The sequence below is a fragment of the Buteo buteo genome, chromosome 5, assembly GCF_964188355.1.
Source record: "Buteo buteo chromosome 5, bButBut1.hap1.1, whole genome shotgun sequence".
Lineage (NCBI taxonomy): Eukaryota > Metazoa > Chordata > Aves > Accipitriformes > Accipitridae > Buteo > Buteo buteo.
In genome coordinates, this window is record NC_134175.1 from 4,926,593 (window position 1) to 4,952,500 (window position 25,908).

The 25,908-nt window shown below is 38.4% G+C and overlaps 1 protein-coding gene across 4 annotated transcripts in view; it reads right to left on the reverse strand.

Annotated features, from left to right (window-relative positions):
• The window catches only part of RERE (arginine-glutamic acid dipeptide repeats), a 256,784-nt gene that overhangs the window by 163,701 nt on the left and 67,175 nt on the right, over positions 1 to 25,908 (reverse strand). For all 4 annotated transcript variants that reach the window (XM_075027303.1, XM_075027299.1, XM_075027302.1 and 1 more), the window contains exon 2: positions 14,924 to 15,394. In XM_075027303.1, the coding sequence (XP_074883404.1) occupies positions 14,924 to 15,248 (325 nt within the window). In that variant the 5' untranslated portion in view covers positions 15,249 to 15,394. The remainder of the gene's footprint in view (positions 1 to 14,923; positions 15,395 to 25,908) is intronic.

Here is a 25,908-nt window from a genome sequence, read left to right on the forward strand (position 1 = left end):
TGCGTTTCAGACATCTATTTACTCCTGCAATATTAATATTCATTTCTACCAACCTTAACATTCAATTCTTTTCCACTCAAAAAGCCCAGCAAAAACAAACAAAAAAATCAAACTGACAATAAATTTCCTGATTTAAACATGTCAACAACTGAACAGCTCAGTGTCACGTCCATGGAAGTCGCTCTATGGTGATATACAATTCCTAGCCTCCTGATCTTCAAAGAAATACTATCCAACACTCAAAATGCTACTTATCTTACTACATGGAATTATGGACTGAGTGGCACATAATTGTAATTAAGCCATTCCACTTGATGCCTACTCATTCAAGTTGAGTAAGTCACTAGTTTGCCTTCTCTGAGTGTACGACGTCAGACAGTGGACTTGGTTGCAGCTACTGACATTCGGCAGCTTGGGCGCAATACACGTTTGCAGAGAAACCCTGACAAGGTGAATTCCCTACAAACCAAAATACAGTTCAGAAGGCCAACAAATACTCACAAACACCACTATACTGGTTCCACACCCAGTGCTTGCTCTTCACTGTTCTACGACAGTCTTTCTCCAAACCCCAGCTGACTACAAATCTAAACTCAGAAGAGGCCTTGGCTTAAACATACACAAGTTAATCCCTCTATGCATGCTGCATCACCATTATTCTTTCACTTACCTTCTCCCTGCTCCCTCTAACTTGCAAGGTAGTGATAACCCTGAAATATTTTTCTTAGCCCATATTCTGTCCACCTCCAAACCCTTCAAGTCTCCTTCCCTTCCCAGTAATTTTTTCTTTTCTAGTTCTTATTACAGTTGCATCAACAACTACATTCTGTATTGGCTGCTCTGTCATCTGCAAAGATCCCTTGAAAATTGAACTTAAGGATGTGTTTTGTTAGGCAAGGATCATGACTCCCTTTATCAACAGAATCATACCAGTAACAGAAAACGAAAGGAGATGCCCGATTATCTACATGGACTCGGTGAAGAAAATCAGCAAAACAAAGAAGTTACCATGAAGTAAGCTATAGGATGAAATACAGCAGGCAAAAATTGTTGCTCTGAACATCCTTACACACTTACCAAAGTATGAGTTAATTTCTTTTACTGAAGAATAGTCAACCTCGCATCATCCTGCATTTATTAGTAAATAAGAGCAAGCATGAAGCAAGTAACCACACAGGAAATGGGTGTGCTATAAATTCACACTCTGGCTTTCTCCACAGCAAGATAACATCCATGTGTCAACTTCCAAGGGCCACCTCAGACAAGTTAACCATCTGATCTGTTACACCAGAGTTTACTGGTGACAAACCAGCAAACTCTCCCACAGGAAGAAACGAGAAAAAAAAAAAAGAAAAAGAAAGACAATAAAAAGGATTTCCATGATCTTTGCCACTATGATAGCAAAACAGAGTAAAGAAATCTTAAGTTCCCTGCACAGCTAGTGGGATTCACTGCCTGTCTCAAAGTAAGCGCATTTGCTTACTTTCCTATTTCGTGTAAAATGTCCCACCGGAGATGAAGTATTTCTACGACACATGGTACAGAGTCATTATGCCTTTGGGCTTGTGATATTCACCAGATGTGCCCTAGTTCTGAAGGGTTACATTAATATTCCCACACTAAAAGCTCTTGTTAAAATTAGCGCTTCAATATATGGGCTTAAAGATCTTTTGGAAAAAAAAAAAAAAACAAGCACCTCACTTTTCTGAACACATGAACCTTTATCAGCCTAAATGCTGCTGTTTATGTAGTAACCATCTTCACCATCAAAATCCTTTTACACTTCATCTAATGAGTCAACACTTGGCATCATCCAAGAAACAAAGCCTTAGGCTCTCCGCACAGCACCACACTTCCACAGGAAAGATATTCCTTGAAAGCCACTGTCAAGGAATTGTCTACAACCTCCCACCATTGTATTTCAACAGTCACAAGCTCAGACTTCAGCGTTGCTGTGAGCAGCCAGAGTTTCAATATATGTGCATTTCCCAGTTTTGACATCCCAGTACCTTACTGGATTACACATTCCTTCCCTTATTTTGCTTTCCTTTAAATATTCTATGTAAGAGTTAGAGGTTCTGAAAAACAATATGCCAGATGTGTAAAAAACCCACTCGTCTTTAACAACTTAGGTACAACTTAGGGGAGCTTGTCGGACACCAAGTTTAAATAGTTCATACATCAACTCTCGCAGTGTCACAAACAACAAGATGAATCATCAAGCTCATGTAATCATGTAACACATGCTCTGTATTCAACCATTCAATCACTATGCTTAAAACCATACTTCAGGTATACTTATCCCTGCAGCATATGTGTACACTCCTGTTTCACATTCACCACTTCTAACTTAATATAGAGATAGCAGTTATCCCAACACTCATTTAGCCTACAGATTCAGTTGCACCACAACAGAAATTCATATGATGATTCTGAGAAACCATAGAAGTCTCCAGGCAAGGCCTGTGAGACTGGTTTGTTTCACCAGAACCATCCTGGATTTTTTTATTTTTTTTTAAAGGGGGGGGGGGGGGGGAAGAAACCCAACTGTTTCTCAAGGTAGACCCCAATTCTTTGGGACACAGAATTTTATTTATAGAATTTACAGAGTCATATATATAAAAGGACTTGAGAGGGAGAGAGACAGACACTCTTCACATGCGTGCATGTGTGTATATATATGTATACACGCTGAATACTAGTTGTGGGATAGGTAAATAATTGAAGGATATTTACATCCGAGGATTAAATGATATTTACATTCCTCCATTCTGGTGTCTAAAATTAAAAGGCTTAGTTGTCCTAGTGCCCTCTGCCAACCAGTGAAGAAGCATGATCAGGCAGTTTTGAACTGTTCTCCGGATATACCTCTGCCCAAGCCAAAACTAGCGGGAACCCCAAGCAGCAGGGCTCTTCATTTCCACATCTCAGGTACTTAAGTTAAATGCCACAATCCTTCACCACCACCACCCAGAACAGTTAGATACGATTAAGAGCATGATACCAGCAGCTACAAATCATTCATAACCAAGTGGTACCTTTCAACAGATCAGAAAAATATTTGCAACATTCACCGAATTCTAAATGTTGACATCTGAATTCGCTTGTATGCCTAATACAGGAAAATTACCAACCCTTGAAAACAAAGGTCAATAACAGAAGCAGACCTCTAACTACAGCAATACATTTGGCATGATGGTTTAGTAACAAACGTAGAAACGCATGGGTTTAACTAGAAAAATATTACCACTGACAGGTAGGGAGCTATACAGTTGCCTCTCTTCTCCCCATATGGCTGACAACAAACAAATTGCTAGTCTGGTCTTTTAGTGTCACTTCCTGCTGAGCAGATTCCAAGCAACACTGCTGGCTCCTTGTCAGAAAACAATGTGTTAGAGCCCTGTTCTGCAATAAATGGTTCAACCAATTTACTGTGTTCATTTCAAACTCACAAGAGTATTCCCAATGCCTGGACTACAGTTCTTATTTGGCAAATGATTTTATTATAAACTGGTATCATAGTGAATCCATTTTCTTTAAGGGGTTTTGCTGCTGTTTAATGGACTGTCAGTATAATTTAGATTTCATCTATTTAAACTCATTCAAGCCTGGCTCCTGATTGTACAATAAATGGAACATATTTCTATTCAACAAAATTAATGACAGCTAATTGTAGTCTGCAGTTCCCAATTTTATAAAAGCAACTGTTCTGCAGTTCAGGCACCCAGCTACATCATTTCCCACACCAATTATTTTTCTGCACTTTTCATGCATGTCCACAACACTACACAGTTCTTGCAAGATGCATTCAGACGTACTTTGTTACCAATTTTCATGCAAAGCAAACATTTTCTTAGAGAAAGTAGTGTTACCAAAAAAATGCCACACTGAAAGCAAAGACTTTGTAGATGGTCAGCCACTAACTCATGCTAGGGTATCCTCCTGTCTTAGAATTGTCTTTCTTTTTCGATTAAACACATGAAAAGGGAGGAGGAGTGGGAATAAGAGTGCAGGCCACTAAAAAAAAAAAAATGAAATAACCAGTTAGTCTGAGAGCTCCTTTTTTACCAACAGATAAGCTTTACTGCACACGTGCCATTTGAAACAGTCTTTTCTGATCTTTTAAGGTCACAGCAAACTTTTGCTAGAGGTACAACATTTGCTCCCGACACTTCTCACCGGTATTTTACAAATGCCTACACAGCCACCTGTCTCTCAAACCTGAAATGGATGGATTTCAATAGCTCTTCACAGACACTCATTTCTAAAGTACTGCTGAAGACACAAAACACAAGCAGCACCACAAATGTACCTATGTGACTTCTTTTTTTTTTTTAGGTATCCTTAACTTTTTTTTCTATTAAAAAATCCTTAACGCGCAAATTACAACACACTTGAAGAACAATGGCTACAGTTAATTTCTCTGAAACCTTAAACACAATCATTAATAATAAGCCTTAAGAAACCAACAGAAGAAGTTGTCAGAGTCTCCATGAAATCAACCGAACCATCTCCACAATATCTTCAAATAGTGCATGCAATTGGCCAATACATACAAAAATCCAAAGAGATGATGGGATCAAGATTCTGTACCACTCAAGATACAGCATCTTTCTTCTCACATACTTTTCATTTACTTGTGTTTCCCAAGTTTTGGCAATGAGTCAATGGTGGCATTAGAAAAAATCAACAGTATACAGTTGGCCCATGAAGCTGTACTAATGTGAAAACTGGCATCTTTACATGGCTTTGAGTTGAAGAAGTTCTTCTATTGGACCATGCATAATTATAACTCCATGCTCTAGTAGGCAAAACAAGCACACCAAGAGGACTTGGAAGAGAAAACTCTTCTATTCCCAAGCCCACCACAAACACCAAATGGTTACTTAACTTCTCTCCCTTAGCTACCCTTTTGATAATTAAAGTGCAACACACTACAATACCACATCAAAATATGGATGGGCTTTATTTGTGTAGCCCTCGACTAGAAAAAAATTACAGCCATTACTATTTCCCTAGTAATTGGCCCATCACTTCGTCTTCCTGATTAGACAAATCGATAGAGAATAATCCATTTTCTAAGTTGTTGGTGCAGTCCTGAACAGAAACACATGTTCAGAAGGGGAAAACTAAATGTGTCACTTGAGTGAGGATGATTTTCACAGAATACTGTACTTCAAATACTGCAGTCTGTTGCCTCAAAGCCTGCTGTGATGCAAATACAGACACTCCCGTCAAGTAAGCTTATGTGATATTCTCCCTGTTGTCTGCTAACCTGATACTCACCTACCTGCAAATATCTAGCAGCACTGAAAAAATACCTGTATTTAAATAAAATCAGTATGTATTCTCCAAAACAAAAATATTTTCCTACTGTTTAAATTTGTAAATAGCTCTGAGATGCCTTTTATACAGAACAAATCAGTGCAGCAGCTGTAAAGCTGATCTTCGAGTAGAAGTGTATTTACTTCGTTTCAACACTGGTATGTTACCTTTTTTGCTTCATTTTAAAGCATAACAATCGTGCTAGTATGCTAGTCAGCTGCTTAAATAAGAAATGCCCATTTCAGGTAGAAAAAAAAATACTTTCCTCCCCATTAAGAAAAGAGGAGTACAATCACCACAGTAAATACACAAGCATAAATTTTTCAAGCCAAAGAAGAATAAATGTGTCTACATTTAGATGTATTTCTTTCCTAAACAAACAACACAAGTCTTAAATCTACATCGGCTTTCATGTACATCTAGCTACTCCTTTTACAGCAGGGTTTCTGATCCTTTCTTGCTTTAAATATATCTTTACTGCTTTTGGTAAAAGCATCCATAACACATTTTGGTCTTTGAAGTAAAAAGGAAGACTAGAGAGATCCATTCTTCCTGCCCATGCTGAAACAAAGCAAAAATATTTCCATCTGTAACTCAATTTACTTGAGATGCTTCTTTAGAGCAATACATGCGGTAAGCAGTAACACAAAAATGGAGATAACTTTTAAAGGTAATTTCTTTTCATCAATTCTCAAGCTGTATTTAACCTTCTTCATTTTCTATTCCACTTGGAAACAATAAAAAAAAGCAGTCTCACTTTAACATGCTTTCTCCACTTAGCCTGCTTACACATAGCACTGTCAAACCTGTAGAGAAGTATCTCTCTCACCTATGAACTTTCTCCTCCATCCCCCCATGAATACTTCTAAAAGATTTTTTTCACGAGACCTGTATTCCAAAAATGAAGCAGCAAAGGTTAAGTCCCAGGATCAAAATTCCAACAGGTTAAATTTCATTCCCTCCCTCCCCCAATTTATCAGAAAAATCCCCAGATAAAAGTTAAAGCAATCTTCTGGCATCAACTGCTGTGCTACATGGGAAACTGTAGCATCATTCCCAGTACAGAAGCCAAAAGGAGAACTTAGTTTACTGCATACACAGGTGTTGTCATTATAATTGACCAAATGCTCCTTTATCTAATTATCAATGAAAGACGTGGCAACTTCCACAGAGTAAAAGAAAAAGCACTGGTAAATTCATACACGAGAAGTTCAAACTCCTTTAACTGAAATAAATTGAGGGCAGGCCATGAACAACCACCATTTCAAGGAATTCCTTCCCCTTAGTCCAATTTTTCCACAGTTTTTATTTCCACTCTGTTTTTATTTCAAAATTTCCATTTGCCTAATTTCATAATGGCATGCTGCATTCCCCATAAAGTATTACTTTTTGCTTAGGTCACAGTCTTTCTACATTCACCCTCCGCAAGAATAATTCCCTAATGCAGCCTGCAAAACTGCTCATATCTGTGTTCCACAGTTACCTAGGTAGTTAAACCACAATTTTTCAACTATAGCTGTTTTAGTGACGCACAAAAAAATTATGTCAATAAGGTGTTCATGTCAAGTTTCATATTCATCCTAGAACGGCTCCAAAATACCACAGCTTCACAAGGTATTTTTATTTTGCATTACAAGCTTCACAGGGAACATGTTATGAAGTTCGTTTAGTACGCAGCATATGTTTATGGAGTTCACATAATCCACGTTACTTTTAGTAATACTTCATTATAGTAGTCAATGGCAGTACATAACCTTTTGTTAGTGGCCCATGTTTTGTTATGATGGAACCCAGGAATGACTCACAGATAAAGTATTAACAATAACTTCATAGAGAAAGTCTTATCTAATATTCTCCACTTGCACAATTCATCTGTTATAAAAACACTATCACAAATTCACATAACCAAGACAATATGAAGAACTACCTGTTAGACCAACATTGGCTAAGCAATGTTCCCAGTCCCAGATCCGCAGTCCCCCCACCCCTCGGTACGCTCACCTCCTTAGCACTGCTTTTCATGATTTATACACAACAGCCAAACAAAGCCAGAGGAATCCATTTGCTAGATCAACCTTGATCTGCACTTAATACTCCATCTGTCAAGCACCAACAGCTGTCCACACAGAGAGCAATGCCTGCCACGTTTAGGAGTAAATATGAATTCAGTAAATGCATTGTCTTCTTTTCCCAGTTTGGCTTATGTTTACTGCTTATAATAACAGCACATATACAGAAAATTAGTTATATGCAGTTAAGTAGTTGATGTGTGCTGTCATGTAGCCTCAATTATTTTCTACATTTATTATTCACCTACTCACCTGATCTTTAAAAACCACACTTCTCATAATATCTCAAATGCTGAGAATAAAAACTAATTACAACCGCTGTTACATCCAATAGCACAGAACAACCACAGAAGTTGCAGCTGCATGTGGACACAGTTCTCTACAGACTTCAATCAGCTTCAAAGAAAATCCTTCTGTGATGCTTTTATGCATTTTTAAATGCTTTTATGCAGTTAACCCTCCTGACATGTTTTAAGACTCACTTACTAATCCAAGCCTTTTTCTATTTTTTTCCTTCTTTAATTACTAAAGGAGGAATGGGTAAAGAATGTACTTGTTTCCACTGAAACCAAAGTCTTAAAGATAATCTCTTCTTCTAAAAAAAAAAAACCCCACAAAAATTTTTTACAAGTTTTCCTCACCACTATGCACATATGCAGAAAGGTTGAAAACACAGTGGTGTAAGCATGAAAAATAAGGGAACTCTTATGAATACATTAAGCAGCACAGCTCCTGAGGTTATTCCTATTTACAGCAGCTGAAAGTCTGTCACTGAATCTCTGATTATTTCAATGATCTAGTATCACAATGGTAGCAGACTTTCAAATCGAGGGAAATACACAGTCCATCATGTTAAAATACACACTCATTTCAACTATGAAACTTTTGAGGGAAGAGAAAACCACACATGCAAAAATACACATCTCTGACAAATTTGGTCAATCCACACAACACAGACAGAAAACAACAGTCCGGCCAAAGACCTAAAATTAAAATGTACAGCTGAAAAAATAATTTCATTGCATTTCTTTCTTCTGCCCAAGCATAAAATTCAAATTTTACAACTTCCCAGAAAAGAATTAACTTCCCCCCCCCCCCTCAACTTTTTACCAGCCTAAAAAACTTGCCAGAACTTCAGGATTTATAGGAAAAAAAAAAAGATCATGTTCATATTATATGTACTTTTTTGTTTAATTCTGGCATGGCCACCTTTCTCAGCTGCTAAAGCTGTCAGAATAAATAGAAGGGAGCATCTAGAAGAATGACAAACACATGGGTCAATGTCAAATACAAGCCAATCATTGCCAAAGCGTGAGCCAAATTGCTGCATTTCAATTTCACCAATATTCAACCCAAATACCAGTATACCACTTATTAACAAAGTAAATAGAGGGAGGAAGCACTTTTGTTTGGGTTTTGTTTATATATATTTTTATAAAGGTGATGGAGGTTTCTAGATTAAAACAACCATTTCGGCAATTTCCTCCGTTACAACAATGCAAAACATCTCGGCACAGTTATAAAAAAAGGGAACATTTAACAATTACTTACGCCAGCAAAAACTTAAGCTTAGAAATTTAGAAGTCCTAATACTTGCTTGCTAACCAAACTGACAGTGGATTTTAAGATAGCTAGAAAAAAATCTCAGTCTGACTAGATCTTTAGTAAATATAATTCTGGTTCCACTACAATTGGAACTCCATCGGCCATACTCCACAGGACACCTGGATGTCAGGCCTGCAGATTCACACAAAAGATGACCCACCATCTTTTGTTATCTTCTCAATGTGATAGCGCAATAACGCAACACCTGCAGGCTTCAAATCTGAGCCACTGAAGACTGCAAACTCTTTCATAGCTTATGAAGTACTCCCTTTGAAAAATGGCCACATACTCTATAATGACAGAACATATCGAAGTGAAAAGTATGTAAGATCTCACTTTGATACATTTGGTGACAACTGAGCAGCAGTATTCCACAACAGTGCATCCAACCTGCAAATTTAGTCTCTCTCTCCTTCTCTGATGCCTGTCCAGATAATAGCTTATGGGGTTATGGTGTGTCCTGAACAGCACTCAGGCAAAAATCTAACAAAATTTTAAAGGGACATCAACCTATAAATCCAGAAAACCTAGTACTCAGCTCAAGTTATATTCTCCAGTAGCAATATCTCACTTTCATCTTAGTGACAGTGATTTCCCATACCTTAAAAAAAAAAAAAAAAAGGGCAACTAAACCAAAAAGTCCAATAGCTGTCCCAAACAGTGATTGCCTCAAACATCTCAAAGGGGCAAAGAGACACATTCCTATTTTTTTTGTGTACTAGGCCAGACGTTCCAGGATCCACACAAAGCTTATTCTGCCTCTTTCCCCGCACCATATCAAACAGCACTTTCCATGTCTAACAGTCTGCACCTCTTCTTCCAGCTTCACACAGATCTTGAAACACCTAGAAAAAGAGGCTCTCATGTCAGCTATTCCAAAGCAATTTGCTAGAAAATGATGAAGTCCTATAATGCACTACTCTCCCTGCAGAAGCATTTCACCTTGTGTTACCTCATGTGGATTCCTCTTGCTGATGTGCTGTTTATATAGCTACTGATGTCACTGTAGAAACAGATCCTCATAAATCCTTCTAATTCCTGCAGATCCTTTTAAATGTTTCTACGTAGGCAGAGAAAACAATATTGTCCTCATCTCCAGGTGACATATCAAGTCATCTGTTTTCCTGAGGCTCCAAATCAACTCAGACTTTCATCCAACAAAGTTTTTCCAGTCCAGCATTCAAGGTGCCATCACAATGACATTACAGCAGTCTGCTCAGTAGCAACAACATTCTCGGTATGAAGTTCTGTGGCTTTAATATAGTAATACCCCTTCCTGACACGCTGAACAGATTGAGGGTGAAAGGCGACAGGGACCATACAGCTTCCTTCAGCAAGAAAGGTGTGCAAGAGTTCAGAGAACGAAAAGGAACAGGGCAATAAAAGTATCCACATAATCGGCTATTATTTTGATGCAGATATTTCTGCTATGCACTTTTTCTGGAATCTTAACCCATTCACTTCATAAGAGCAATTTATTGGGATATTGAAAAGAAAATCTCCATGTTCAAGGACAAGCTGAAGATACACAAGAAAAATACCTCCATACATCAGGTCCTTGTAAGACTTTAAGCAAGTTGTTGCCATCCAGAACAGGAAGAGGAAAAAAGCTTCTCTGGAGCAGTATTATCAGTACATTTTTCATCTTTCATTACGCTGGCCAGAAATTTAAAGTTACTGACAGCATTATTTGTTTTCTGTCACATAGCTCCCTCTTCCAGCTAGGCAAGTTACTCCCTTCACCAAGTTTCAAAAGCAGGGCCTACACACAAGCCGCTATATTACTCAACAGTGTTTGGAGTAGCATCGCACTTGGAAAAAGCCTTGGACAGCTGTTCCAAAAGCACCTTGGCCACTGAAGTGCAGTACAATACACTGACAGGCATTTGATTGACAGCACTTCACTACGTTCTTCTATAGAGAAAAATCATACACTGAGACCAATTGTCTAACCCAAACAACAGATGTAGTTATAAAGTCTGGTTTGCACAGCAGAGTATGAAAGTATTCAAATTCGCTTACAGTCTGACAATCCAAAAAGTAGAACTGCAAAAAACATACTACAAAACAAGACCACCAGTTTTAGAGTACACCCAATTAGGAGCCATGTGTTAACCATATTGCACATGCATACAAACTGTATGGGAAATCAACCCTTTCAAACCGTGCTGTATTTTGGCAAAAGCCAGTAGGATAGAAGACAATCAATCTGCACTAGAAATGGAAGGAAATCCAGCATTAAATAATCTAACTGAATTTAAGAGAAGAAAAAAAAGTCTCAGTCTTGATGCAACTATCTTATACTATCATGACCTTATGCTAAGGAAACCTGTAAGCAAATCTGAATACACATGGTGCAATAAAAACTAATTTGTTACCATAACAGTCATTTTGACAAAAGCAAGATAAGAACTGCGAGAAAAAAAGAAGAAAAAACCCACCGATTAGACGTGGAAAGAAATGGGAGGGAGGTTGTGGAAACTGAGAGGACAGATGGGGAAGTGGGCCAACAAGCTTTTAGGATAGGCCTGTGTGATTTCCAACAAAGTAGAGAAGATTAATTGCACAGTGTTGTCTAAGCTCTACTCAATAAATTTTAATACAGGGTTTAAAAGCTACGCATACACTCATATCTATGCAAATTAATAAGAACCATGTTTATCTAGTAACAATATAGTGTAACCTTTTATTTGAAAAAATTCCAATGATCTTGATGATCCATTTATTTACAGTTTATTTGCTATTACTCAAATACAGCTGCTGGGCTCAGCACAGAAAAAAGTAATATTAAGTGTTGGATTAAGTACTATACAGCAATGGGGTAAACATAGAATGAGATTTTAACCAAGGACTTCATAGCAAGAAAATGCAGATCTTTAACATTCATCCATATCAGATAAGAGTATTTAAGAGATAGAATCAAACGAATGGAAAGGATTTTCTTTCCTTAAAGCCTAAAAGATGTAAGCTGAAGACAGCTATCCGTTCTGCACACACCTCTAATTTTCATCTTCCTAATCCTTGCTATGCAAGTCTCATTAATTTAAACTCACTTAATCCCTCTTAAATTTTATGTAATTTCTACCCTTAGGTACAAATATATCTCCCTATATGTAACCTAGCCATAAGAAAGAAACTAAGATTTTTCTTCTGTAACAGATGCTAAAATTGCTTTAGAATACATTACGCACTGGAATGTGTATTGAAGATCTCACACCTGTTAAGAAATTATGTTTTAAATGAAATTTAAAAACCATATTGTTAATTAAGGTTTCAGCTAGGCTCACGTCTGTCTCCAACAATGAGCTAGCCAATAATGTGTTCTCATTGCTCTCTGCAGTTTTCAATACAAGAGACAGACCCAAGTTTTAAAAAAAAAGCACAGAGCAAACTGAACAGAAAAGTCTCAATGCTAGGGTGCAACTCTTATTCTAGTTGTTACTAATAAAATTTAATATTTAATAAGCAGATTTTGAAATTACAAAATGGGTGTGAAATATCTCAATTATCATGAGTTCTATGGCTTTCCTTGTTCTTTCACTAGATAACCTCCTCCAGATCAGATACAATCACTTCCCCCATCGCTTTTTTTCAAACAGTGCAGAAAGATGGGCAAAAAGAAAATGAACCAAGCTGCCTGTAGCCAGTGCTAGTCTTAATTGAGACTAGGCAGACCAGCTTTCAAATCCGTTACCGGATCACACAACCTCTTCCAAACCCTGCCGAACACCACTCATCTAAGGAGGAATTGCCCCCCAAGCAGCCTGCTCTCTTATCCTTGGTTCTGCAACCACCATCACCAAAATACCTTTGGTGAAGTACTCTGCTCGTTAGAGAAGATTGCTCTCCCACACTATCAACCATATGTGCTCCCTGAAGTCCCAGTAAGGCCCGAGCAGTACTTGGCCAGCATTTGCTGCGTGCAGGTTCTCTGACACATCTCCACACCTGTGCTATGACTGAGGCTTTACCCTACACTTCAGGCCATAAACAGAATCTCCCCCAGTGTGTAATTGCGGCAAGTGAGAAGGTACAAGCCATAGCTGAAACCCTTGCCAGCCTGTACATCAAGATTTCTCTTCTGAACGGATGCTCTCGTGAAAAATATAGCATAAACAATCTAAGGTCTCCCCACACTACCAGCATTTACAGGCTCTCTCCCCTCCTTTGTCAATTATCTGGAAAGGTGCAAACTCTACGTAACTACAGTACTGATTCCTGTTGTTCTGCACATATCCCTCTATTCAGGTACTGCTACATCAGAGGTACTCCAAGCACTGCACTTACTGGATAGAGTACTAACGCTTCTCCACCCTACTACAGGATAAAATTGAGATCACAAACTGATTTTCCATCTTAATTTTAAGCAAAGTCTTTCTGCAATAAAGCCAGTGCACTAATGGGCCCACACAACAGCTGTTTTTAACAGATCCTAAGTTATTTTTCATCCTCTGACACCAAAAGTAAGACTGCCAAAGCTGATGCTTTTGCAGGCTCCCTGTTGCTACTACTCAAGCCACAAGTATTACTCAGCTACAAGCCCTGACCAAGAGAAAAACCTATCTTCTGAATGGTTTGACATGGTATTTGAAGCATTTCAATAGATAAGCTAGTCTGACCAACGTTGGCAGATCTAAGTGAAAACAGACTCTACAACTTTCACACGGAAGAACAAGCATGGAATGCAACACCTCCAAAACCAGCAGAATTTCAGCCTATCTGTATCAGCAGCTGATAATGCCCACCTACACAACTAGCATTTTAGAGCATTTACAGCAACTACAACTGGATAGAGCATTTAAAACATTTACATCTGTACTCAATGAGATTTCAGTAGTTGAGAAGTACAGCACCTCATGGAAAAATCGGGCAAGATTTTTACTTCATTAGTTTCCATGGTTTTTAGTTTGAAGCCATCTCTATTTTGCTCCAGCAGTTTTACTACAGCATACCAATCATTTTACAGAAAAGTAATATAGAACTACCATAGCCCTTCAGCCAGTGCTTTGAACAGTAAAGTCCAACAGAACTATTCCTCGTGGTGCAACGAACAACTTCAACCAACACTTTGAAAATGCTGGGTAGATGAACACAGACGTTTTTACTCAAATTAGGGATACAGCTAGCTAAATAAACTAATCTTCAAGTACAATTTCATTTTGAGGAAAAAGTTAGCTGACAGCAGCCACAGGTTAAATCTTGAACCTGATATGAAACTCTAAAAACCTTATATGAACTTGGCAGTAATTAAGAGGCACATCCAAGACATCCGGAGCACGCTGCAAGCTGCTTCTATCCCCAAAACATCCCAGATACTTGCTGATACTGACACTGTCTGGTTTTTGACCAATAGCTAAGCTACTGTGCATAAACATGAGTTAGCTATTAATAAGGAAGGTGAAATCAATGGCATAATAGGTATGAGAACTTAGGTCATCCGATTTATATTTCACAAACAAGACAGGAGAGGAGCTCTACGAAGAAAGCAGAATCGCCGAAAAACTTGTCAGAAAGGTTGGAAGGTATCTCTATATGCCACCTAGTCAAATCTCTAGCTCCGATCAGGTCTCGTTTCAACGGCGAAGCAAAGCGCTCAGTGCTTTACCCAATTCAGTTTCCAAATTCCCAGGGACAGAGATTCCATACGATACACAGATAACTAATGTAGTAGAAGAAAAAAGGGTAGCTCTTTCTTCAAAGAGGAGCTAAGTTCATTCCAACAAATCAGATATTACAAGACATAGTCAAAAGCTTTTGCATACATATCCATATTTGTCTCCCAATGGAAGCGTGGCAACCTGCCCCTAGGACAATCATAATATAACTTAACAGGTAGCACATTGTGCTGCCTGCTGTAGCCAACTAACTGTAACTGGTAGCTCTGGTGCACAATTACTTTCAAAGGAAACACAAGAATTTCTTACCTCCAGGCCTGTATACAACATCATCCTCTGTGATAAAGGACGTTATTTCACCGTTGTCTGTTCTCTCGTATCGGGACTTCTTCTTGGGCGGTTTCTTTTTGCTTTTCTTTGTGGACTCCTCTGTGGTGGCACTGTTGTTGTCATTGTCCTCATCTTCACTGTGGTCGCTTTCCGCATAATTCTTGGCGCCTCCTTCCAACGTACAGCTCCGTCGAGGACGCGAGTTCTCACTCTCCCTCACCTTGTCTCTCTTGTCTCGCTCCTTATCCCGGTCTCTATCCCTGTCCTTCTCTTTGTCTTTGTCTTTTTCTTTGTCCGCTGTCATGATTCGCCACGTGCCTTCTTCTGTCCTCTCACGGCTGGGCCTCCGTGAAAGGTAGACAGTGAGCCTGGGCTTCAGTCTTCTGAATTTCTCACTCAAATCCAGGAAAAATTCAACCACTCCAACAACCCCAGCGTTTTAAAAAGGTTCTTGAAGGGGTGGGGGGGGTGGGGGGGGAGAAAGAGGGGAAAAGCCCATGTTAATATTCAAAATTCTTTCAATTTCTGAAAATAAAAATTAAAAACAAAGAAAACCCCACATCCTACAGCAATTTAGTATGGAAAACACAAGACAGTAAAATACAAGGTGGTCTTTTGAAGCATTCATAAAAATGATAACTTATGAAGTGTCTGTAAAATGTCTGAAGCTATTTCCATCCTCAAAAAAATCTCAGAACTCCTTAAAAAAATGTTTTTTCTTCACTACAGAAACATACCAACTTCTTGGATGGGAAGTGCTCACTGAGAACACATATCATTTTATACCTGAAGCCGAATAGGAAGCATGCAAGTGGAAAAAAAACCAACCAACCAACCAAACAACAACAACAAAAAAAAACCCCAAAAAACCACCACAAACATTTAGGAAGGGACAAATGCAAGAAAGGAAGAGTCTACAACTTTTTTTACCTTGAAGCAAATGAAAAAGTTCAGCAAATGGCTGTGTTGGTTTACATCTCAACACCACTAGCAAGAATGCCCTACAAAGCTGATACCGAGTAAAGAATGCCATCTGCCACTTCCAGGGCAATCTGTTAGAAGTCTTCCCCCTACCCTGCTTTTCCAAAAATAGAGCTAACCTGTAATCCACAGATTACAGGAATGAATTAACTGAAACCAAACCACTAACAAAATCTGGTTTTCCATATATCAGAAATAAGACCTTTCATGCTTGCTTTACCAATAACAGGACACGTGAAGATGAATTTTATAACTCATCATGTTCACACATTCAGTTTCCTGCTGGGGAATAGGAAGGGAAGAGATAATCCTATGTTTTTACTTCCCTGATCATTTAATCAATACAGTTAACATCAAAACTGTATCTTTTTTTTCCTTCAATACAAGTTTAGATTTGAACTTTGGACTTGCTGTTACAGGAGTATTTACAAGCTTGGACCTATGGGCCAGGATCCTCAAACCACAACGAAGTGCACAGAACAGTTAGTTGCCTACTATTGCGATTTAGCCCCCACGGGCTGCTTAGCACCACACAGCCGCTCACTAACTCCCCTCCAGTACCCTGCAACTGGGGTCTGGATTAATTCCCCATGAGACACTATTACTGTACCTCAGTCAAATGAAAGGTAAAGAATACTGGCCGCATGCAGTTATATCCTTTATTCTTTTGACTCAAAATGGAGAGTTTCCTTAAAACGTCCCTTCTATTGGTCAAATTGAAATGACCTGTACTGACAGGTAACATGATACAACTTCGAGTGACAGCCAGCACCACATACAAGAATTTTTATTACCTTCCCTCAAAAGGCTCTAGTGAATTTGCCCCGATTGAAGTATTTGCAAGTGTATTTTAATACTGCTCAATAGCAGCAGTCTGAATACTTACAGCTACTACTAAACAAAAAACGTAACATACCATTTTTTCTGAAAATGTTCATGAAAGAAGGATATTTCAAAAAGAATACATTGAACATATAAAGGTAAATTACCTTTTTCCCCTAGTTCACCAATTCAGGATAAAGCTAAATTTACTGACATCCAATTCGTAAGTTTTCAGGAAGCTACTACTTGGTGCAACTTGAAATTATTCCACTGTGTAGAATGGTATAGCATGAAAGTCAGGAACCTAAGAAGATTGAATGTTCACGCATTAAGCATCTGAAACCACATTAGAGAAGGAAAAAGACTATTTTGATTTTTAAGAAGTCAGCTGAGAAGTCAGTGATCCTGTGTATTTGAAATTTCTTCACTCTTACATGAATCTCAGACTACAATATTCTTGTCCCTGTTGACTACTACTTCCAGCATTGGAAATAGCCAAAGAGAGACAAATTGCTTTTGCTGATACAATTCAGGCTGTGGCTTGAATCTCTCAGGCATTTCCTGAATGAACCGATCATCCAGGTAGGAAATGATTCTATTTTCTTTCCTCCTTATAGCAGCTGCCATCATTCTGATAACACACAAGGGGAATCCAACGAAACTCCAGTAGAGAGGACTACAATGAACCTGTCAATTGCCAGAGAAGCTGCAGATAATAGTGATAGCAATGGTCTACAGGGACTCAATAAAAAAAATGTCTTAAATTTCTAGAGGCTAGGAAATTCCCCGGTAGCAAGCTTGAGGGGTTTTTTTCCTATTATTGCTGATAGAAAATTCACTTTAGAGAGTAAATAACCTATTCATTTTGAATGAAAACTAATTACTTTCCCAGGGCGATCTAAAATTTACAAGTAGTGGCATCTCAACTTAGGTACAAGAGATCTTTATGTGTTCTTTAGAGATCAGAAACTAAGGGATATAGGATACCCCTAAAATTTTTATTCAACGACCTCCAAGGATGGATAAAATACAGCCATCTCTGATTATTCTTATATACTAGCCCCAGTTCTCAGACTCAATTTTTGAGTTGGGTACAAAACAAACTGAAGCCTAAACAAAAAAAGTTGTTCTTCTCAGAGCTTTTTCCATTGCTTCTCATTTTACTTGTAGTATCTCACTACCCTGCCCTATTTATTAAAACTTGAATGTTGTTTACAAGTTAATTTAGGACAACTTAAAGGAAAAAAGCCAAGGAACAAATCCTTCTGTCTTGTTTTCAGTGACGTCAAGAATGCTTCAGCACCTTCTAAGCAGCACTTGCACAGCCCGGTATCATTAAGAGACAACAGAATATGGAACTCTGTTCACACACAGATATACATCTCACATTTATCAGTGAGGTTTACCACCAGCACAGGTACCACTGGTTCTTATGGTTATGCAAGGTCTGAGTTGCACAAAATCATGATGGAAAAAACACTTTCTGTTCATTTCATGTTCCAGCTGTGCTAACAAAACTTATCACATGCACCAGTAGTGATGAAACCCAACGCAGCTATAACCAAGTTAATTTTTATCTTCCACCATCACTTCTTTGACAATAGCCTTATAGCTTACAAAGGCAAACAGACACTACTTCCAGGAAACAACACTTAAAACAGTCCCATCTGTATGCAACCTATGTATTTTCTTCAGGTCTCTTTCCTGAGCATAAAGCACTAATTTTTATGATAGAATTACCACAACTTTTATCAAGAGACTTAAGTCAAGTGTCCATGAAGAAGCTGTATCAGCTTTTCTTTCCTCTCTCTAGTATGAAAGCATATCTTCCAAGTGGAAGATCAGCATCACCATCTTTTCAACACTATAAAATATCACACCCCTCTTCTGGCACAGCCAGCTGCAGCACAAGCACCTTCCTTTTGACTGTGAAGTGCAGAATGTCCTTTTTTTTAAAAAAAAATAATAATTTCCAAGTTAAAAAAAAAAAAACAAACCATCAGTCATCACAATAGTTCATTACTGGGGATGAGGGGCAAACAACAGAAAAAGCAGGCTTGAAATCCAGCCAGCTACAGGGCTTTTTCATCGGAGCCTCAAGATACAAAACTAAGAAGGTACCGACAACCCCACATCTCTAAAGATAAAGGAAAAGGAATTTAAAGTTCCTGTCTGAAGGAAAAATAAACCAGAGTTGATCAGTAACTGACAGATAATTCATGCATATTAATTTTATCTGCATCCCGAAACATTCTGAGCTCCTCCTCATAATTATCTAAGTCTCAAGGAACCAGAGTTGTGCAAGTGATTCTGAAAAAGCAGCCACAACTTCAGCGCAAGCTGCTCCTTGCCAAACTTTACTTCGAAAGTAAATTTCAAGTGAAGCACTTTGCACTAGTGGCGTCTGTTCAAGGGTCAACACCACAAATGACCTCCATATGGCTGGCGGTTAAATGACTTCACAAAAGTAACATACAAAACATACTTCCCCTTACTCTATTTTTCTATCTTCTTGAATACTTTTTACGGATATAGGCAAAAACAACTTGCCAGCAGAAGGAAAATCCCTCCACACAACCTGCCCTGAAGCGCAAGAAGAGAAGCCTCCGAATGTCAAGGGTCACACGCTGCAGAAGCAGCACTGATGAATCCCAGTTGTCGCCATTAACGAACAAGACCAAACGCTGCACGACCTAACAGAACCCTCCACATAACTGCAGATTTAAGTCCTTGTTGTTTCTCTCAGATAAAATTCAAAGTAATTCAGTGTTTTTATTACAAGTCCAATTACCATGGGTTTTTTTCCTTTTTTCTTTTTGCACAACAGAGTTCTGCATAGAGGAGTAACACTGAATAAATAAACACTATGTTCATAGTGATTTAGTTTACTGTAGGGCTGTGCAAGAATTTGCATATACCACAATTCACTCAAGTCTGTTCATCTAAGAAATTTCCAGCTACAAATACAGCAAAATTGCTACCCTCCTCCTAGCTCCTGTTTCAGGAGAACCCATAGAGAAGTAGTTTTCATAGCCAATGTATTTATGAACAGTGCAGGAAGCCTCTTCATCTAATCAGAGTCTCTATCTAGTTCGACTAGCATTAAAAGGCAAGTGATGAAATCTCATCACAAGCACTATTCAACTGTCTTACACAAATATATCACATTTCCAAGACTACTTCACTAAAAAAAAAAAATCAATTTCAAAAATATGGCAGGATTAAACCAACATCATCATGAAACAATAACTACTTTTGTCTCTCTAAGAATAAAGTAATCACACAAGCTTAAGAGTAGCTGCACCACCGCTAGGAAAAAAAAAATAAAGGAAAGTTACTGTTACACGATCTCAGCTGTGTAGCAGAAATACAGGACTACCAGAAAAGCAAAGAAAAATAGTTTTACCAGCAACCACTGAATTAAGATTAAGCCATTATTATTACAGAGAAATATTTGATAAATAACCTTTATTATTTAAGCAATGATCCAAACAAGTTTTAAAGATTCCAATATATAAAGATATATTTTGCCTCTACAGTGAAATACATTTCCCCTGGCTACCTCCCTACTTTTTATTTACTAACACCAGAAACCAAAAGCAAAGAGCAATTTATAAATATAAGCATACACCCAATGTTTGGAAGGATCTCTTCAACCATAAGAGCAGAAAGTATCTTACAACAGAAATACTACATCATCTCAACTTAAGCATTTGCATTTCATCTTGCACATTCTTACTTCACCCACCAACAACACTGGAACAGGAGAATACTACCAACTGCATATTCAAAAACTATAATGTTGCCTCATCACTCTTGACCAAAACATAAATACTGTGAAAACATATCTGCTGACTCAACATTATTCATCAGTTACAGATGTTGTAGTGGGTTAAACACTTATCATTCTATATGTAATTATGCACGAATATGGAACCCATAAAACTAACACTATCACAAAAACTAAAAAAATATTGCGAGCCACCTTTTTTAAAAGTAAACTGGGATAATACATCATGTATATTGGCAAATACGGTAATCACACAGATGTTTAAACCTGGATTAGGACAGTAGAGGCAAATACATTGATAAACTTAAGTGGGTTTTGTCAAGCTCTGTAGCTTGGGTTCCCAGTAATTTTACTCACTGGCAGCTCCTCATTCTCACTATACCAAACAACCACCAAAGCAGCTGCTTCTGTTATCGTGCCACAGAAAAGAAATTCAGGTTACAGCACCACAGGTTGAAAAGTATTAACTGCCTTTGATACTGGTTTACTGCTTCTTCCATGGGGAATTTTTTAGAGATTAACCTCGGAGAGAAGTCATTTAAGCTAAAGGGGGAAGATTCACTTCAAAATGGCCGAGACTGGTATACAAAGGAGTGGAAGAAAAGCCCCCATCCATTATTTGTTCAATGCGGGTTGAAAAACCTAAGGAAAAATGTTAGCTTCACTGCAATCACAGTCTGAAATGTTTTGTTGTTGTTGTTTTGTTCTGTTATTTTTTAACTAGAGCCTAAGGATATGATCATTTATCCAAGTAAGTTTATTATGTCCAGTATGGGATAACTTTATCTCCACCCAGTATGCCATCAGACATTAAAGGTCCTTTTTATCTTAAACTGTTCAGAAGTCAAGCATAAGCCAAAAATATGTTTGCAGAAGTACTCGCTAAAGTCTTCTGTTCTCTGCTTTTTAGCAGAAAATGCAGATACCTATGACTTCAAATCATATTCAAATGCTCTTATTGTTGTTAAAAGGTCTCCAGAGATGAAGAAACAGAGGGAACTAGGATTCTGGTAGGAGACAGAAACCTTAATTTAGGAGCCTGGGCCAGACATGATAAAGGCAAGTTGGCAGTAAGCGTCCCCAGTAGAGAAAAGTCTGAAAGCAGGTGCCCCACCAAGTCAGATCATTGCCCCTACACCATTCTGCTACTTAGTATGCCATCTCAAGCACATTCAGTGCTTGCAAACACTATTTTTATACAAAAAAAGGCATTTAACATTGCACAACAGTTTATCAGAACAGTTAAAATTGTAACAACTTCAGACAAGTCTTGAGGATGACTCCTTCACCCACCGAAGTTCAAGAGGAACACTTCAGTGCAAATGAAGTTGCAATAAAAAGCAACTGCAAATAACAGTCCCTGCATTCCTGAAAACATCTTTTTCATCTTTCACCCATTTGACAGGCAACTTGACAGCAGGATCACTCCAGAAAGTAACACACAAAAGGCCCCAGCCACCTTTCAGGACACAGGATATACATGCATCTTATTACTGGTCCTTCTCGAGTCAAACCCCAAAATAGCCAAGTATTAGATTTGACTCTCGCACTAAACCCTTCTCAGTTCCATTCACAAAAGCAGAGAGAACGGAAGATGTCATAATGATTATGATTAGATCCGCCTATGCATTTTGAAGTGCAATCTAAAAAAAAGTTATTGCCAAAGTATCTTATGAGAAATCAAGCAGGTACAATTTAACCTTTAAACTTCTTTTTAAAAAACTGAAGTGCGAAAGTTCATAATTATTATTTTCAACTGATCATTACCCCACGTTCACCTGGTTGAGGTTTTTTCCCCAGCATTTTAAATCTAGTTCAAATTAAAGTTTCATCATTCGTTCAGACACAGAAACCTTCACATCGTCCCATCCAAGTCAGGAGACCAGGATACTACTTCTCCCACAAGAAATGAGTTATAGTCAGATCTGGGCACTGAGTTATTAAGACGGCCAAACTGCAGTTACCCATTACACACAGCTCTACAGTTATTTGATCTATACACCTGGAAATCATGATCAGAGCAAAAGGCATACATACCACCTCTTCACACATTAAGTACTTAAACCTCTTAACTAGTATTAAATAGGTTTTAAAGATAATGTGAAAGCAAATCCAACAGAAATGCTACAAGACTGAAACAGGAAGGCATCTAAGTACGTAGGGTAACTAAAAATACGGAGAAGAGCTCCTTTTTCTTATTTAAGCCAGACAGATAAATCTTTTAACAAGATTTGTTTGATCATGTGTTACCAGTCTTAATAAACACAACAGCACCATTCTTCTGTACGCTTTTAGTTTAATATTGCAAGATAAAAAGGCACTGTTTTCAGCAAATGCCAGATTAAAGGAAGTATGTGCTGCAACTGCTAGAGTTCTTTCCACAGATTTTTTTCTAATTTTTATGTCAAGGAAAATTTTTAACTTGGTTTTAGTGCAAGGGATCAAATTTAAAATAATAATAATTTTTAAAAAGAGCCATAAAGATTCCCCCATATACTCACAAGGTTTGAATAACTGCTTTAAGAAAACCTTCAAGACATTTGTGAAAAATAACCCTAATACGACATTAGGAAATCTCAGCTGCAACAGAGAGAATGAAGTGCTTAACCGCAAGTATCAAAATGCAGCACTAGCACTATAGTTCAAATACACACATGCCTGCTTCAAACACACAGAAGAGTAGCTTCTATACAGCCTATACTTCAAAAGATCCCACCTTCTATGATAAAGCTCATTAACTGCACGGGCTCGACCTCCCTGGGGAGACACACAGAAGTTTAACCTTAAAGTTTCAGAAAACACTAAGAACATCTGTTACCAACATATTCCTTTCCTATCTTCCATTTGCCGTTGAAAACGCAAGCTGCAGAAATTCAGAGTGACAAGAATTTTAAGAGTTCGTGCAGGATATCCCTCAGAATATTCCTCACCCCCACTACCCATTCATCCATCTCAAACTGGAGAGCCAGAGCTACTAGCCTCATGACAACACGTATCCACAGGTTGCAAACTGAAGTCAAACTCAATGAGAAGCCAGCATAGGAAGAAAAAAGAAAAAAAAAAAAAGATACAGAAAGACTCTTATACTATTACAGTTGGACAGTACTTTACAAAGTTTGGAGTGAGATTTTACTGAAGATCTCACTAAAGATGCCCCAACGTCCATAATCCAGATCCTGCTGCGTTTAGCTACAGTATTTTCCAATCAACTGCCACATACAGAGCCTAAACACAGATCTCTCCCTGCCAGTAGTAGGGAAAGGAAAGCAAACGCAGGTCCTGAAGGCAGCAGCAGGGAACTATCCTATCTGGCAGCATACATAGAATTGCAAGCCTGTCAAGACCAGAACTTCATAGATAGTACTGGGCCTTCTGTTCCTTTAGACTTTGTATTTCAACAGAACCAAAGACTTATGTCACATCCCACTAGACTATTCTACAACAGCGGAGAGCTGCCAAAAGAATTGAGATTCATGCAGTCTTTACTACTGTTGCACTACTTGTGCTGTGTTCAATGTAACACTCGTTTAATATCGCTACTCCTGCACCCGAAAACAAGACTGAAAGCTTGGCAAGCATTGAGTCGAGGAAAAGTTACTTCAAATAAAAATGCTTTTGACATGCTGCCCAGTGACTTTGTTTTGGGTTTTTTTGGAATGCTAGGGGTCAGTTAATAGTTTGAGAAGACAATCTGGAAGCCGTTTCAAAAGTTGTTAGGAAAGACCCGGTTATGAATGTGAACGTAGCCATGTCAATTCAAGTCACATTCTAATGCCATATACGAAGAGAAAATACAACCAACTCACACAGCCTTGAACTAGAACAACTCTTCCTGACTGATGTTGCCAAAAGAAAACGTTGATAGGGAGCATCTGTTTAACAACCCCATGCAGCAGTACCTGTTGCAGAACCTTAAGATGTCTTAAAAGCATTTGAGCATTTGTAAAGCTTTGAGATCTCTGAATGAAGGCAAATATGATAAGCCTTTTATTACTTTAGGATTCACTCACTAAGTTTTCTGCAAGCTTTAGAGAATAATTGGCTTCCAAAGTTCTCACACATATACCTATACACACATGCACTTTTTTCCTACAACATTAATGCATCGGTCAGTAAAAAAGGTTAATTTTCTTCCTCTGTTCTCATGTACTTCATGACTCTCCTCTGAAGACTCTGCCAATCTAGTTAGTTCCTTACCAGCTTTACAACTGAGTGGGTGTTGTAAACTGCCTATTCTTGAATGCTCATGGGACTAGTCTGTGACCCTCCTGGAAGCAAGTTTGCTGAAAGTCTTTTAAAAAGCTCTTAGGAGTCTTTCCAATGAATTATATGCCTCTTATCAGTTGTCCTCCTTATCTCCTTCACTGGCATTTTGAGTTTAACACAAATATAGCACTATAACACTTCAGCCACTAATGGTCATTATGAGTCACATATTTACAGTCCACAGCTCTTGTATGCCCTCTAAGTGCATGCAATTAAAAGTGTGTTTGTTCACTTTGAACTGCTCTCTACTAATCATCCCCAAATGGTTCAAGAAGCTAGTGTGTAGAGAAAGAAACAAACAGGCACTGACTTCATCAGCATCTCTCAGAGCTGAGAAGTAATCATCACTTGAATAAAGCCAGACAGTTCAAGGTGTTTCTCATGACAGACAATGACCTTCCCCCCCTCCCCGCTATTTACCCAACTTGACCTGAGAAAAGAAAAACAAGAGATCTCATATTTCTGAGCCATGCCTTACACCAACAATGCTCACAGCTGTCAGTTTTTAAATCACAGTCTGTATAATGCCACATATCAGCACTCTCCCACTGCACCTTCCACCTTCACACCGATACGCTCTGACTTGGGATATTATGGCATCATTCTGAAATCCCGGTCGAGGGTCTGTTTGACAGACAAGCTATGCAGGATGACAGCTTAGATAAGATCACAAGTCCCTCTCTTGAACACAATGTTGATGCTACAAAACTTAAAGGAACCAGAGAAAAGCAGCAAAGCAAGATTTCACAAGGCAAAAAAAATTACTCCTGCATTTATCGACAGAAAATGACAGGCTATTTTGCATGTCTTCAGAGTTACATTTTCAGAGCAGGAACATGTTTTATTTCTTTTTACTCAACAATGTTTCGAGTATCTTTAAATCCTTCCTCAGAAGGAAGTCTGGTTTACCCAGCAATTGTGAGGGTTTTTGAAGATTGGAGTGGTAAGGACCTGAGAAAGGGAAGTGACATTTCACGTTGTATGCGGTATTCTAGTTGGCCTAAGACAGGTAGAACAACTATCTACCAGAGACAGGTCATAAATTCAGTAAGTACCAAGAACAAAATTTTACAAGGCAGTCAGCTTTGACCACGGAGTAGACTGA